Genomic DNA, 15,751 nt, shown 5'->3' on the forward strand with positions numbered 1-15,751 from the left:
CAAATGAGATTTAAGATGGGACTTAAATGCTTCTACAGAGGTAGCATCTCTGACGGTTCCCGAGAGGGCATTCCAGAGTACTGGAGCCCGAATAGAAAACCCAGACCTTTTTTGGGCTCTGGGAATCACGAATAAGCCGGAGTCTTTTGAACGCAGATTTCTTGCCGGGACATATGGTACAATGCAATCAGCAAGATAGGATGGAGCTGGACCACATACTGTAGTGTTTTATATGTAAGTAGTAAAACCTTAAAGTCACATCTTAAGTGCACAGGAAGCCTGTGCAGATGAGCCTGTATCGGCGTAATCTGATCAAACTTTCTTGTTCTTGTCAAAAGCCTAGCAGCCGCATTTTGTATCAATTTTAATGCTAGACATAGGGAGACTCAAAAATAATACGTTACAATAATCAAGACAAGATGTAACAAATGCATGAATAATGATCCGGTGGACAAAATGGAATGAATTTTAGCAATATTATGGAGATGAAAGAAAGTCGTTTTAGTAACACTCTTGATGTTTGACTCAAACGAGAGAATTGGGTCTAAGATAATATCTACATTCTTTACCGAGTTGCCTTGTGTAATTGTTTGGTTGTCAAATGTTAAGGTGGTATTATTAAATAGAGGTCGGTGTCTAGCAGGACATGTAATCAGCATTTCCGTTTTCTTAACGTTGAGTTGCAAAAAGTTAGTGGACATCCATTGTTTGATTTCATTAAGGCACTCCTCTAGCTGACTACAATCCGGCGTGTTGGTTAGCTTTAGGGGCATGTAGAGTTGGGTGTCATCAGCATAACAGTGAAAGATAACACCGTATTTGCATATGATGTCACTTAGCGACAGCATGTAGATGCTGAAAAGTGCACTAGGGATCTCCACACGTTACCTTAACATAGTCCGATGTCACATTGTTATGAGAGACACACTGCATCGTGTCAGTAAAATAAAAGTTAAACCAAGACAGGGCTAAGTCTGACATACAAATACGTGTTTTGATACGCTCTAATAAAATATTATGATCGACGGTATCGAAACCAGCGCTAAGTTCAAGAAGCAGCAACGTTGATGACGCATCAGAATCCATCGTTAGCAATAGATCATTAGTCATTTTGGCGAGGGCTGTCTCCGTAGATTGATTTGCCTTGAAACCGTATTGAAAGGGTTCACAGAGATTGTTAGACACTAAGTGTTCATTTAGCTGATGTGCAACAATTTCTTTGGGGATTTTCTAAATACACGGGAGGTGGGACACCGGCCGGTAGTTTACCATGAGGTCAGGATCGAGGTTAGGTCTTTTGAGCAGAGAATGAATATCCGCTTTTTTGAATGCAAGGTGAACAGTGACATACAGTGGGGCAAAAAGGTATTTAGTCAGCCATCGATTGAGCAAGTTCTCCCACTTAAAATGATGACAGAAGTCTGTAATTTTCATCATAGGTACACTTCAATTGTGAGAGGCAGAATGTGAAAAAAATCCAGGAATTCACATTGTAGGAATTTTAAAGAATTTATTTGTAAATTATGGTTGAAAATAAGTATTTGGTCAATTCAAACAAGGAAGATCTCTGGCTCTCACAGACCTGTAACTTCTTCTTTAAGAAGCTCTTCTGTCCTCCACTCGTTACCTGTATTAATGGAACCTGTTTGAACTCATTATCTGTATAAAAGACACCTGTCTACAGCCTCAAACAGTCAGACTCCAAACTCCACTATGGCCAAGACCAAAGAGCTGTCTAAGGACACCAGGAAAAGAATTGTAGACCTACACCAGACTGGGAAGAGTGATTCTACAATGGGCAAGCAGCTTGGTGTGAAAAAATCAACTGTAGGAGCAATTATCAGAAAATGGAAGACAAGACCACTGATAATCTCCCTCAATCTGGGGCTCCACGCAAGATCTCATCACGTGGAGTCAAAACGATCATGAGAACACGGAGCAAAAATCCCAGAACCACACACTGCAGAGAGCTGGGGCCAAAGTAACAAAGGTTACCATCAGTAACACACTACGCCGACAGGGAATCAAATCCTGCAGTGGCAGACGTGTCCCCCTGCTTAAGCCAGTGCATGTCCAGGCCCGTCTGAAGTTTGCCAGAGAGCACATGGATGATACAGCAGAGGATTGGGAGAATGTCATGTGGTCAGATAAAACCAAAATTGAACTTTTTGGTATAAACTCAACTCGTCGTGTTTGGAGGAAGAAGAATACTGAGTTGCATCCCAAGAACACCACACCTACTGTGAAGCATGGGGGTGGAAACATCATGCTTGGGGCTGTTTTTCTGCTAAGGGGAGAGGACGATTGATCCATGTTAAGGAAAGAATGAATGGGGCCATGTATCGTGAGATTTTGAGCCAAACCCTCCTTCCATCAGTGAGAGCTTTGAATGGTTGACCAAATACTTATTTTCCACCATAATTTACAAATAAATTATTTAAAATTCCTACAGTGTGAATTCCTGGATTTTTTTTTTTCACATTCTGTCCCTCACAGTTGAAGTGTACCTATGATGAAAATTACAGACCTCTGTCATCATTTTAAGTGGGGGAACTTGCACACTCGGTGGCTGACTAAATACTTTTTTGCCCCACTGTAGGAAAGCGATAAGTTTATAATATTTAGCACTGATGGACCTAATACTATAAAAAGCTCCTTGATAAGGTTCCCAGGAAGTGGGTCAAGTAAACATTTGTTTTTTTTTATCTCATTTACACGCTGTAGCAATTCCGCTGTTATTTCATCAAAAAGAAAGACTATTTTGGAGGGCAGTATCCATCGTCTAGTCGTATCTGTGTTAATAGAACCCAGTTGTAGCTGGGATGCGTATAGTCTTTAATCTCCTTTCTAATGAGTTCAATTTTCTTAATAAAGAAATTCATAAAGTCATCTGCCGAGTGAGTGGAGTTACTGGGAGGAGTCCCTTGTTAGGTTAGCGGTGCTATTGTACTGAACAAATATTTAGGATCGTTTTTGTTTAGGTGGATGAGATTTGAGTAGTATTTAGCTTTAGCTAAGGCAAGCATGCGTTCATAAGTTATTAAACTATCACTCCATGCTTGATGGAAAACCTCAAAATTAGTCACGCACCATTTGCATTCCAGCTTTCTACATGATAATTTATGAGCTCTAGTTTCTTCTGTAAACCATAGGGCATGCCTTTTAGGGGCCCTTTAGCTTTAGCGGTGCTTTACTATCAATGGTTTGGCGCAGGGCGTCGTTAAAGTTGTTAGTGAGGTTATCAATAGAGCCCACATAATTTGGGAATGGTGCCAATACCGAAGGTAGTAGGCCAGCAAGAGTCATCGTTGCGGCAGTATTAATGTTGCGGCTGCTAAAGCAGTTATTATTATTATTCGCTTGTTGACAATGAGTCAGACTTTCGAATTTTATAAATTAATGATCGGACATTGTTTGTAGACAATATATTTATATTGTCTACAAACAGTTTTCCTTCCTCCCACGCCACTTTGGTCTCCTCAGCATAACAGAAGTGTTCAGGATTCTTGACCGCACCATTGATGTCCTCAGCTGTTGCAGTGGCTTTAAACTTCATGGCATAAAGATCAGACAATATTATTATATGGGAGTATCATAACTGGAGGTTGTGACCTCCCTTCCAATCACTATATCTATCGTATTACCGTTGCGATGCGTGGGTTCATTTGTTATATGTGTAAGACCACAGCTATCAATTATAGTCTGGAGCGCCACGTACAGCGTGGTATGGTACAAACCATTGTACCATACCCAAACGAATGGGGGGTATTCATATGGTCCCCCATTATGATTATATGGTCGCCGTGCGTCACTAGTTCAGCGACAAGCTCTGAGAATTCACAGATAAAGTCCGAATAGGGCCCTGGGGGGCGGTAGATAACAGCCAGGTAGAGAGGCAGCGGTGCGACAGACCTCATAGTAAGCACCTCAAACAATTTATATTTATTATTTAGATTAGGGGTAAGGTTAAAGTTTTCATTGTGTATTAGTGCGACCCCCCCACCCCTTTTAAGGGTACGGGCAATATGCGCATTCTTATAGTTAGGAGGAGATGTCTCATTCAGCGCAAAAAAATTGTCTGGTTTGAGCCAGGCTTCGCTGAGACCAATGACGTTAAGATTGTTGTCGCTAATGACCTCATTAACTAATAACGTTTGGGGTCAATGATCTTATGTTTAAAAAGCCCATACTATAGGTAGTGGGTTGTTTTGAGGAGTTTTTGTTGAAATTATCCGTAGTATTAATATTAATGATGTTGCGTTTATTATGCGTAGTGCGCTTTAAATAATTTTGACCATATATAGGAATTTGATATCACGGCAATTTTCAGATTGTTTTCTTGGTGCTGCGATACACTGAACGCATCATAATTTGCCACCTCAGTTGAATGCATGTACACCTCTGGCACAGTCACTGCAGAATTTTTTTTTTGTGAGTTGCGGATTATTCTCAGAGAAATGCTATGTGTGCAGGGATTTTCCAGCCTGGCGCTGGCTAGTTCTAGCTTAACTGACTCCTCACCCGGACTAGCAGTCTCTGTAATTGCCTGTTACCGGGCTTGCTCTGGTCTAGTTAGTCAAGTGTGACTCCAACAAAAATCTCTGTTTCTAGACAGGATGATGGCGCCTTTCTGGTTAGGGTAAAGGCCGTCTCTAATCAACAAGCCCGGTTTGCCAGAAAGAGGGCCAATTATCAATTAACATTGGTCACTGTTGTCTACAAAAGCTAGCCAGCCACTTGTTAAGCGAGACTAATCTGCTATATTTCTCATCATTGCCTCTCGCAGGCAGGGTGCCAAAGACAATTACTCGATGCCTGGACATCTTTCTAGCGAGATTACAAGTCCTAGCTATGTTTCTCTTTTTAATCTCTGATTGTCTCATCATAGTGTCATTGGAGCCAACGTGTACAACTATGTTCACATAACTAGTGGTGCGATTAGCCTGCCGTACGTGTTTACTAGGCCTGTTGCGATTTAGCTCCCTAAGATTAGCTTCAATGTCAGGTGCTGTGGCCCCGGGATTACACTAAATTGTGGCTGGTTTGCTAAGCTTTATGTTTCGGGTGATGGAGTCCCTTATGACTAAGGTGTAGTGCCCGGTAGACTGGGTTGTAGGACTAGCTAAAGAGCTAAATCTATTATGTGTCTCAACCGGTTCACCGTTGCTTATAGGCTGCTTAGGGCTGCTACAAGCTGGGTTAGTTATCTGGCTACAGCTAACGCTATCACATGTGTCCGCAACATCTAAAGTTACGAGATTACTCTACTCTAACTGGTGGACACAGCAGTCTAGCAGAGTCAGCCTATCCATGAGAATGGTGCACGAAGCGCAGGGAGCCATACTCACGGTATTTTCTGTCACTGAGTGAAGTTCTTGCTGTCTTCAGGGAAGTGGTCGCGATGTGCGGGGGCAGATTCCTTCAGACCGACACCGCCTTCTCCGCACTAGCTTCGTTAGCTTAGCAGCTGGCTAACTGAGGGAGGGTGGGGTGAGACAGAGATCGGGTGATTTGCAAGTTAGGACTACTAAGTATGTTTGGGATGTAGTAAAGAAAGCTGTAAAACAATTACACACAGAACGATACATAGCTTTTTCGTAACAGCAACAGCGAGCAGTCACTCACATGAATCCAAAAAGCTTCCAATGTTGTAAATGCATTGTATAAATATTTTGTCTGTCAGACAGATTGCAGCGACACCTGCAGTACTTTTGATTGGTAGAATGATTTGACTTCTTCTTTCAGTGTGGTTACAGCAATTTTGTTTGGTGCTACGGCTGTTGGAGAGACCAATTCCTTTGCTCCAAACTATGCCAAAGCCAAATTGTCTGCAGCTGACATTATAAAGCTTTTGGAAAGACAGCCAGCTATTGATAATCTCTCAGAAGAAGGACAGACACTGGTAAGTAGTACAAATCCTCATATTAGAGCAAGTACTTAATATAGATCAACAGTCCTAATACATAGTCTGTTCCCCACTTCAAATTCCAGGACCAATTTGATGGTACCGTGCAATTTGAGGGTGTAAAGTTTAACTACCCTTCACGCCCTAACGTATCTGTCCTCCAAGGGCTGAATGTAAAAGTGAGCAAGGGTGAAGTTTTGGCTTTGGTAGGAAGTAGTGGTTGTGGAAAAAGTACAGTCATCCAACTTCTGGAGAGGTTCTACGAGACCATGGATGGAACAGTGGTGAGAAGACATATGCTGCTGATTGTTGCCTATGGATGTTTTCCTTCATCCAGTTCTTTGTATTCTCAGGGCATTCAAGCAATCACAACTTAATTTACCTGAGCACCACCCTCCTCTTTTTAGAGTATACCTTAAGCCCTTTTCCACCAAAAGTTCAGGAACATTTGGTTCCTGGAACGTCTGGTTCCTGGATCTATAGGTTCCTGTAGACGTGTGTGTTTTTTCCACCGCATTTTACATTTCAAAGTAGTTTATATAAATCAGGCCGATGACATATTGAAGAGTGGTTTAATATATTTCTACACTGATGCCTCCCGATTGACAGCCAACAGACAATATTATCCATCCATTTTCTACCGCTTATTCCCTTTCGGGGTCGCGGGGGGCGCTGGCGCCTATCTCAGCTACAATTATGTCAAAGTTATTTTACTAAAATGTAAGTGATTGAAACACAAAGCAATCAAATACAAAACAATATGATTAATAAAATAATGTTTACCAAATTGTTAATAAAAAGTCAGACTTGTTCAACAGTCAGAAAATCATCCTCTCGGTAAATAATAAATTCATGAGGGTCAGGCGATTACTTTGGGTCCATTTCAGCTGTAAATAACAATATATAAATAACAAATGTCAGTGTCAATTGCCTCATGCCATCCATCGATCCCGCCATCTTATTCCTCTTATCCGAGGTCAGGTCAATGGCCTAAGCAGGAAAGCCCAGACTTTCCTCTCCCCAGCCAATTTGTCCAGCTCCTCTCAGGGGATCCCGAGGCGTTCCTCCACTTGGGGCAGGGTTTCCTCCCCAACCTGGAGATGGCACTACACCCTTTTCCGGGCAGGAACAATGGGCTCAAACTTGGAGGTGCTGATTCTCATTCCGGTCGCTTCACACTCGGCTGCGAACTGATCCAGTGAGAGCCAAAGATCCTGGCCAGATGAAGCCATCAGGACCACATCATCTGCAAAAAGCAGAGGCCTAATCCTGTGGCCAGCAAACCGGATCCCCTCAACGCCTTGGCTGCGCCTCGAAATTCTGTCCCTAAAAGTTATGAACAGAATCGGTGACAAAGGACAGCCTTGGCGGAGTCCAAGCCTCACTGGAAACGTGTCCGACTTACTGCCGGCAATGCGGATCAAGCTCTGAGACTGATCGTACAGGGAGCGGACCGCCACAATCAGACAGTCCGATACCCCAGATTCCCTGAGCACTACCCGCAGGACATCCCGAGGGACACGGTCGAATGCCTTCTCCAAGTCCACAAAGCACATGTAGACTGGTTGGGCAAACTCCCATGCACCCTCAAGGACCCTGCTGAGAGTATAGAGCTGGTCCACAGTCCCACGGTCAGGACGAAAACCACACGGTTCCCTCTGAATCCGAGGTTCGACTATCCGGCGTAGCCTCCTCTCCGGTAGACCTGAATAAACCTTACCGGGAAGGCTGAGGAGTGTGATCCCACGATAGTTGGAACACACCCTCCTATTCCCCTTCTTAAAGAGAGGAACCACCACCCCAGGCTGCCAATCCCGAGGTACCGCACCCAATGTCCATGCGAGCTGCAGAGTCTTGCCAACCAAGACAGTCCCACAGCCTCCAGAGCCTTAAGGAACTCTGGGCGGATCTCATCCACCCCCGGGGCCTTTCCACCGAGGAGCTTTTTAACTACCTAGGCAACCTCAGCCCCAGAAATAGGAGAGCCCACCACAGATTACCCAGGTACTGCTTCCTCATAGGAAGACGTGTTGGTGGGATTGAGGAGGTCTTCGAAGTATTCCTTTCACCGACCCACAACATCCGCAGTCGAGGTCAGCAGAACACCATCCGCACCATTCACGGTGTTGACAGTGCACTGCTTCCCCTTACTGAGGCGGCGGATGGTGGTCCAGAATCGCTTCGAAGCCATCCGGAAGTCGTTTTCCATGGTTTCCCTGAACTCCTCCCGTATCAAAGTTTTTGCCTTCGCGACCACTGAAGCCGCACACCGCTTGGCCTGTCGGTACCTGTCCGCTGCTTCCGGAGTCCTATGAACCAAAAGAACCCGATAAGATTCCTTCTTCAGATTGATGGCATTTCTCACCCTTGGTGTCCACCAACGGGTTCTAGGATTACCGCCACGACAGGCACAAACAACCTTGCGGCCACAGCTCCAATCATCTGCCTCGACAATAGAGGTGCGGAACATGGTCAATGTCCAGCACCTCCTTCGTGACATGTTCAAAGTTCTTCCGGAGGTGGGAATTGAAACTCTCTGACAGGACACTCTGCCAGACGTTCCCAGCAGACCCTCACAATGCGTTTGGGCCTGCCAGGTCTGTCCAGCATCCTACCCCACTATCGCAACCAACTCACTACCAGGTTTTGACCGGTAGAAAGCTCCGCCCCTCTCTTCACCCGATTGTCCAAAACATGAGGCCGCAAATCCGATGACAAACTACAAAGTCGATGATGGAACCGCGGCCTAGGGTGTCCTGGTGCCAAGTGCACATATGGGCACCCTTTTGTTTGAACATGGTGTTTGTTATGGACAATCTCTGACAAGCACAAAAGTCCAAAAACAAAACACCACTAGGTTCAGATCCGGGCGGCCATTCTTCCCAATCACGCCTCTCCAGGTTTCACTGTTGTTGCCAACATGAGCGTTGAAGTCCCCAAGTAGGACAAGGGAATCACCCGGGGGAGCACTTTCCAGTACTCCCTTCAGTGTATCCAAAAAGGGTGGGTACTCTGAAATGCTGTTTGGTGCGTAAGCACAAACAATAGTCAGGACCTGTCACCCCACCCGGAGGTGGAGGGAGGCTACTTTCTCGTCTACTGGGTTGAACTCCAACATACAGCTTTGTTAATGTTTCCTTTGAATATGTAATGTGAACATTGACATTTTAAGGTCACAACTTCAGACTTGCACTTCATTCTCCTCTGCTGAACTGCAGTACAAACATCCTTCCCTGACAAAATTCATGGGTGGTATGGCTGTAGAATGGCCGAATTGTAACCATTGTAAATGGGTCGATCCTGGCCTGGAGTGCTCATATTTATGTGTCCCCTAACTGCCATCCGCCATCAGTGTGACTGTGTGTATAAATGTGTTGTATATGGTGTATATGTAAAGCACTTTGGGTATCATTCCAGGTGTAATAAAGTGCCATATAAATACGGACCATTTATCACCCTGAGGCGTTTGCTCATGTGCATAACTCTAAATAAAATACAATTTACACTGACCTGACCATAGACTTGAACCTAATAATTTGGATCTCATGTGATCTTTGATATGAGGTATTGTATCCTACCTTGAAACTTGGACCACATACTTTCAGCCTTGCTAAGGGCCTGATAAGGCCTGTTCTTAAAGGTGTAGTTTCCAATTTTGTGATTTGGTCTTCCAGATGCTTGATTCCAAGAGTGTGAAAGAGCTGAACATCCACTGGCTGAGGTCTCAGATAGGTATTGTGTCCCAGGAGCCTGTGCTGTTTGACTGTAGCTTGGCTGAAAACATCGCCTATGGAGACAACAGTCGTACTGTAACTTTGGAGGAGATTAAGGCAGCTGCTGAGGTGGCCAACATTCACAGCTTCATTGAAAACCTGCCAAAGGTAATCATGTTCTTTTTTTATTTTATTTTGCTTGTATTTATCAAATTAATAATCATTTAAATACCTACAAAAATTAACATTTAAATATTGTATTTATTTATTTTTTTAATTGATTATCACATTATTTTGATATTCATAATTAATCATGTTCTCCATCCATCTATCCATCTTCTTCCGCTTATCTGGGGTCATATCAGGCTTCTCTCTCCCCAACTATTTCGTCCATCTCCTTCTGGGGGATCCCAAAGCATTCAGAGGCAGCTGGGAGAAATAGTCTCTCCAATGTGTCCTGAGTCTTCCCCGTGGCCTCCTACCATTCGGACACGCCCTGAAAATATCCCCAGGGAGTGGTCTAGAAGGCATCCTAATCCGATGCCTGAGCCACTTCACCTGGCTTCTCCTGATGCAGCAACCTTACTCTGAGCCCCTCCTAAGTGACAGAGCTTCTCACCCTCTCCAAAGGGCTGACAGTCATTGGTTTGAGTTGGGAAACGTGAAAGACAGGATGTATCATCATAGAAGAGGGCAACTTCAGTGGCACGGCTGTAGGGTTGACAATCACATGGTTGACAATCACATGAACAGGAAAAGGACCAATAAAACATGGAGACAGTTTACAAATCTTTAGGGGGATGTTCCGGGATGATAACCAGACCAATTTTCCTGGTTGATAGGCTAGAGCGGGAATTCTGCGACGATCAGCCACTACCTTGTTCCGTTCGGCCGTACGTAGGAGGGCAGCTTGTGTGTCCTTCCATATATTTTTACACCGACGCAGATGATGTTGGATGGATGGCACGGCCAACTCCTGTTCCTGCTCCTGGAATAGTGGCGGTTGATAGCCAAGAGAGGCTTCAAAGGGTGTTAATCCAGTAGCAGAACTCAATTGTGAATTATGGGCATACCCAACCCAGGAAAGATGGGTGCTCCACTGGGTCGGGTTTTCTGCTGCCACGCATCTTAGTGCAGCTTCCAGCTCCTGGTTTGTCCGCTCTGTCTGGCCATTAGTTTGGGGGTGAAAACCAAAGGAAAGACTGACTGTAGCTCCAATTGACTTACAGAACAGCCGCCATACTTTAGAGGTGAACTGAGGTCCACGTTCTGAGACAATGTCCATATGCAGTCTATGTAGACGAAATACATGATTTACAAGGAGATTTGCGGTTTCCAAAGCTGTCGGCAGTTCAGTCCTGTGACAAAGTCCAAAGAAATATGAGACCATGGTCGAGAAGGTACAGGGAGCGGCTGGGAAGTCCAGAGGGTGGACGGTGTGAAGACTTGCTTCGCGCACAGACGGAGCAGGCAAGGACATACTTCCGTGTGTCAGCATCCATTGAAGGCCACCAAAATCAACGTTTGAGCAGGTTGAGTGTGCAGGTAACTCCAGGGTGGCAAGAAAATCGAGCAGTATGGACCCTTGATGACGGACAGAATTAGGCACATAGAGACGGTTATCAGGTCCATTACCTGGACCAGGTTCCGTGCGTTGAGCCTCCTTAACCTCTGCTTCAATCTTCCAAATAACTGCTACAACAAAGCGGGTGGAAGGGAGAATGGTCATTGGGTCAGAGGGGGTGTCAGAACAGGAGAACTGGTAAGATAGTCCTGGAACCTGGACGATAAGTTAGGATAAAATTGAATCTGCTGACAAACAATGCCCACCTGGCTTGGCGTGAATTGAGTCTTTTGACAGTTTGAATGTAAGAAAGATTGTTATGATCAGTCCAGACGATAATTGCTGTTCGGCTCCTTCGAGCCAGTGCCTCCACTCTTCTAGTACCAATTTGAGTGCCAAAAGCTCCCGATTCCCTACGTCGTAATTCCTTTCGGTCTGCGATAAACGACGAAAATAGAAGGCACAGGGGTGGAGCTTGTCATCAGAGATTGACCATTGAGATAGCACCGCTCCAACTCTAGAGTCAGAGGCATTTACCTCCACAATGAATCGATGAGTCTGAACCGGTTGCATTAAAACTGGTGCAGTAGTGAACAAGTCCCTTAGCTTTTTAAATGCCTTCTCAGTCCAAGAAAAGGGAGTAGATGAAGAGGTTAATCTGCAAAGGGGTTGGGCAATTGAGCTAATAATAAATAAATGATAAATGGGTTGTACTTGTATAGCGCTTTTCTACCTTCAAAGTTACTCAAAGCGCTTTGAAACCACTTCCACAGTTACCCATTCACACACACATTCACACACTGATGGAGGGAGCTGCCATGCAAGGTGCTAACCAGCACCCATTAGGAGCAAGGGTGAAGTATCTTGCTCAGGACACAACGGACGTGACGAGGTTGGTACTAGGTGGGGATTGAACCAGGGACCCTCGGGTTGCGCACGGCCACTCTCCCACTGCGCAACGCCGTCCCTTAAACGTTAGTCACTGACTGCTTCAGCTGCTTGTACCGCAATCTTGTCCTTTAGGTGGCAATCCAAAGCTTTTGACCATAGGTGGGGATAGGAACTTAGAACGACCGGTAAATCGAGTTTTGCCTTGTGGCTCAGCTCTCTTTCCTCACAGTTCGAGGCAGAGCGTGCATCACTGCCAATGCCGCATTAATCTGCCTGTCAATGTCACAATCCACTCTACCCTCACTCTTGTCCCCTACACTGTCAACACTCCACCCTTTTCCGGGCGAGAACCATTAACTTGGAATTGGAGTTGCTGAATCTCATCCCAGTCGGTACACACTCAGCTGCAAACAGTTGAGGGCCGACATTCACAGCCAGATGAAGCCAGCTGGACCACATCATCTGCAAAAAGCAGAGACCTAATCTAGCAGCCACCAAAGCGGATCCCCCCAAACACCCTAACTGCCCCTAGATATTCTGTTCATAAAAGTTATGAACAGCAACGGGGACAAAGGCAGCTCACCTCTTTGCCAGAGTCCAACCCTCACTTAGTGCCGGTAATACGAACCAAGCTCTGACAGGAACACAGTCGAATGCCTTTTTCAAGTCCACAAAACACTTGTAGGTGATGGTTGTGCAAACTCCCATGCACCCTCAACGACATTGCCAAGTGTATAGAGCTGGTACACAGTTCCACGATTCGGACAAAAAACACTCTGATCCTCGGGAACAAGCCGGTGTAGCCTCCTATCCAGTACACCTGAAGGCTGAAGGAATGTAATCCCATGATCGTTGTAACAGTTGTATCAAACCCTTCCGAGCCCCTCTTTTTTTAAACATGTGTTTATTGGTATTTTAGACACCTACAATTGACAGGAGTAGTCAAAAATACACCAAATACTATTTTCTATCCAATAAGTAACAAAAAAACATTTGGGTTTTGAAAGACAGCGCAAGAGTTGTCTCGCGAGGATATACGTGTCACCTTAATCAATTTATTCTTCCTGAGTCTTTTCTTATAACTTGTATAAGAGATTATCTCCCTCCTAATGTACGCCTTCAGCATCTCCCAGAGTACAAGACTATTTGTGTCTTGCTCAAAAACACACAAAAAAATATTTGACGCAAAACAAAATCCACAGTTAACCATTGCATCATATTTGCACATAGGTATAGATAAAAGTAATTTTTTATCAACTAAAAAGTAGTAAATACTGGTGAAAGTCTGGACGTGAGAACAGAATGAATATTGTTTGTTAATAGGATCAATAAAGTGCCAGACCTCTGATACAAAACATTCTAGCTGTGAAGAAACAAACTGCATGGTGGGCGTTGTCAAAGATGTGGGCTCGTAGTTCGTCCATCATACGACTTAAGAGGGCCCTGTCAACGACCAATGCCTCAATGGTACCTGGATCCGGAGACGCACGAGGCTTGGAGCTGCCTGGTTTGTCGGATTTTCCTCGACCAGACATCATGGAATTCACAGGCACAATGAAAAATGAATTTGTGCACAAAAGATTACTACAATGTATGTTACAATTGCTGTGATGAGGTGGCGACTTGTTCAGGGTGTACCCCGCCTTCCGCCCGATCATAGCTGAGATAGGCACCAGCGCCCCACGCGACCCCAAAGGGAATAAGCGGTAGAAAATGGATGGATGTTACAATTGAAGGATAGAGTTAGCCAAAGTGCCAATTAAACACATACAATTTCCATAGAGACCCCGTTAAGCATGCTCTACACCAGGGGTGGGCATTACGTCGATCGCGATCGACTGGTCAATCTCGGAGGGTGTGTCAGTCGATCTCAAGCCAGGCATTAAAAAATATACATAAAAATGAGCAATCATCAATCATACTAAGACTTCACTTTCGTCAGTTTTTTTGACATTCTCGGCACCCGAGGATCTTGTGAGATGACGCTGGCTGCTGCGAGCTCATATTTAAGAAAAAAATCACTAACAGGGCGGACGCAGAGAAACACATTTTATTTCTAGAGACTCCGTACCTACTGTCAAAACTCTAAAGACCGACTGCACAGTTCCTGTCTTCACCATAAAAGACCTGTTTCATCCTGCCTGTGCTAACAAAATAAGAGTCTCAGAAAGCTAGCGTGCACAAGCTAGCAAGCTACGGAGTTTGATGCCAATGTATTTCTCCCCCGCCCTCAGCGACCGCTTTCTCACTTGCTTGCCCGCCCGCACACTCACTGACGTCATTCACCTGCTGCCAGACATTAAAGGGCCACACACATATGCTACTCTCATAACAAAGTGTTTAAAAACGAGTATGCAAGTTGGACAAATGAGATGCCAAATCCAACCACTTTCATGTGGTATTGGACAGAAAGGAGGACTTTTTTTTTCCTCCATTTGAAAATGCGGACGCTATCAGCACCACTGTCTAATTCCAATCAATGCAAGTCATCAGAATCAAATACACCAACTTATATTCTTGTCTTCATGAAAGAAAGGAATCTATGTGTGTTAAACATGCTTGTATTATCATTAAACACCATTAACTTGTTAATAAAAATGTCTCTTTCATAATTAAATAAATATAAATTATAAATAGGAATGAGGTAGATCTCCTCGACTTGGTCAATTGAAAAGTAGCTCACCTGCTCTACACCATCTATGCTCAACCAGAAGTCCATCAGAACCCCTTTTTAAATCGAAGAATCACCACCCTGGTCTGCCAATCCAGAGGCACCTCCCCCAAAGTCTAAGCAATTTTACAGTTGTGTTAAGCTAGACAGCCCCACAGCATCCACAACTTTAGGGAAATCGGGGAGAATATCATCCGCCCTCGGTGCTCTGCCACCATAGAGTTTCTTAAAGGGGAACATTATCACCAGACAATATATACCTTGATGTTGCAGAAAAAAGACCATGTGTTTTTTTTAACCGATTTCCGAACTCTAAAAGAGTGAATTTGGCGATTGAAACGCCTTTCAATTGTTCGCTGGCGGAGCAATGACCTTTCACCCGTGACATCACAACAGGAAGCAATCCACCATTTTTCTCAAACACATTACACACACCAAGTCAAATCAGCTCTGTTCATTTCCGTTTTTTCGACTGTTTTCCGTACCTTGGAGACATTATGCCTCATTGGTGTGTTGTCGGAGGGTGTAACAACACGAACAGGGACGGATTCAAGTTGACTTACATGGAGTGTGCTAATCAGACATATCAATGGTCACGGCATGCTAATCGATGCTAACATGCTATTTAGGCTAGCTGTATGTACATATTGCATCATTATGCCTCATTTGTAGCTATATTTGCATCCAGCCTTTCCCCCCACCCACATTTAATACCAAACAAACACATACCAGTCGACGGATTGAAGTTGCACCAGTGGTCAAATGATGCGAAAGTATTTCGTTTGTTCTGTTCTGTCGTAGCATCGCTACCAACGATAGCGATGATACGACAGAGATGTGTGGATATCCTGCGACACTTAAAGCAGATGCATTTCCAACGATTAAGTCAACGAAATCACAAAGGTGAGTTTTGTTGATGTTATTGACTTATGTGCTAATCAGACATATTTGCGCACGGCATGATTGCAAACTAATCAATGCTAACATGCTATTTAGGCTAGCTGTAT

At 44.4% G+C, this 15,751-nt stretch overlaps 1 protein-coding gene across 1 annotated transcript in view; it reads left to right on the forward strand.

Moving 5' to 3' along the window:
- Window positions 1-15,751, forward strand: part of LOC133561927 (ATP-dependent translocase ABCB1-like) — a 44,452-nt gene that overhangs the window by 23,032 nt on the left and 5,669 nt on the right. The window contains exons 24-26 of the mRNA XM_061915632.1: window positions 5,746-5,902; window positions 5,992-6,189; window positions 9,580-9,786. Coding sequence (XP_061771616.1) covers window positions 5,746-5,902; window positions 5,992-6,189; window positions 9,580-9,786 — 562 coding nt within the window. The remainder of the gene's footprint in view (window positions 1-5,745; window positions 5,903-5,991; window positions 6,190-9,579; window positions 9,787-15,751) is intronic.

Source organism: Nerophis ophidion, linkage group LG11 (genome assembly GCF_033978795.1).
Source record: "Nerophis ophidion isolate RoL-2023_Sa linkage group LG11, RoL_Noph_v1.0, whole genome shotgun sequence".
NCBI classification, from domain to species: domain Eukaryota; kingdom Metazoa; phylum Chordata; class Actinopteri; order Syngnathiformes; family Syngnathidae; genus Nerophis; species Nerophis ophidion.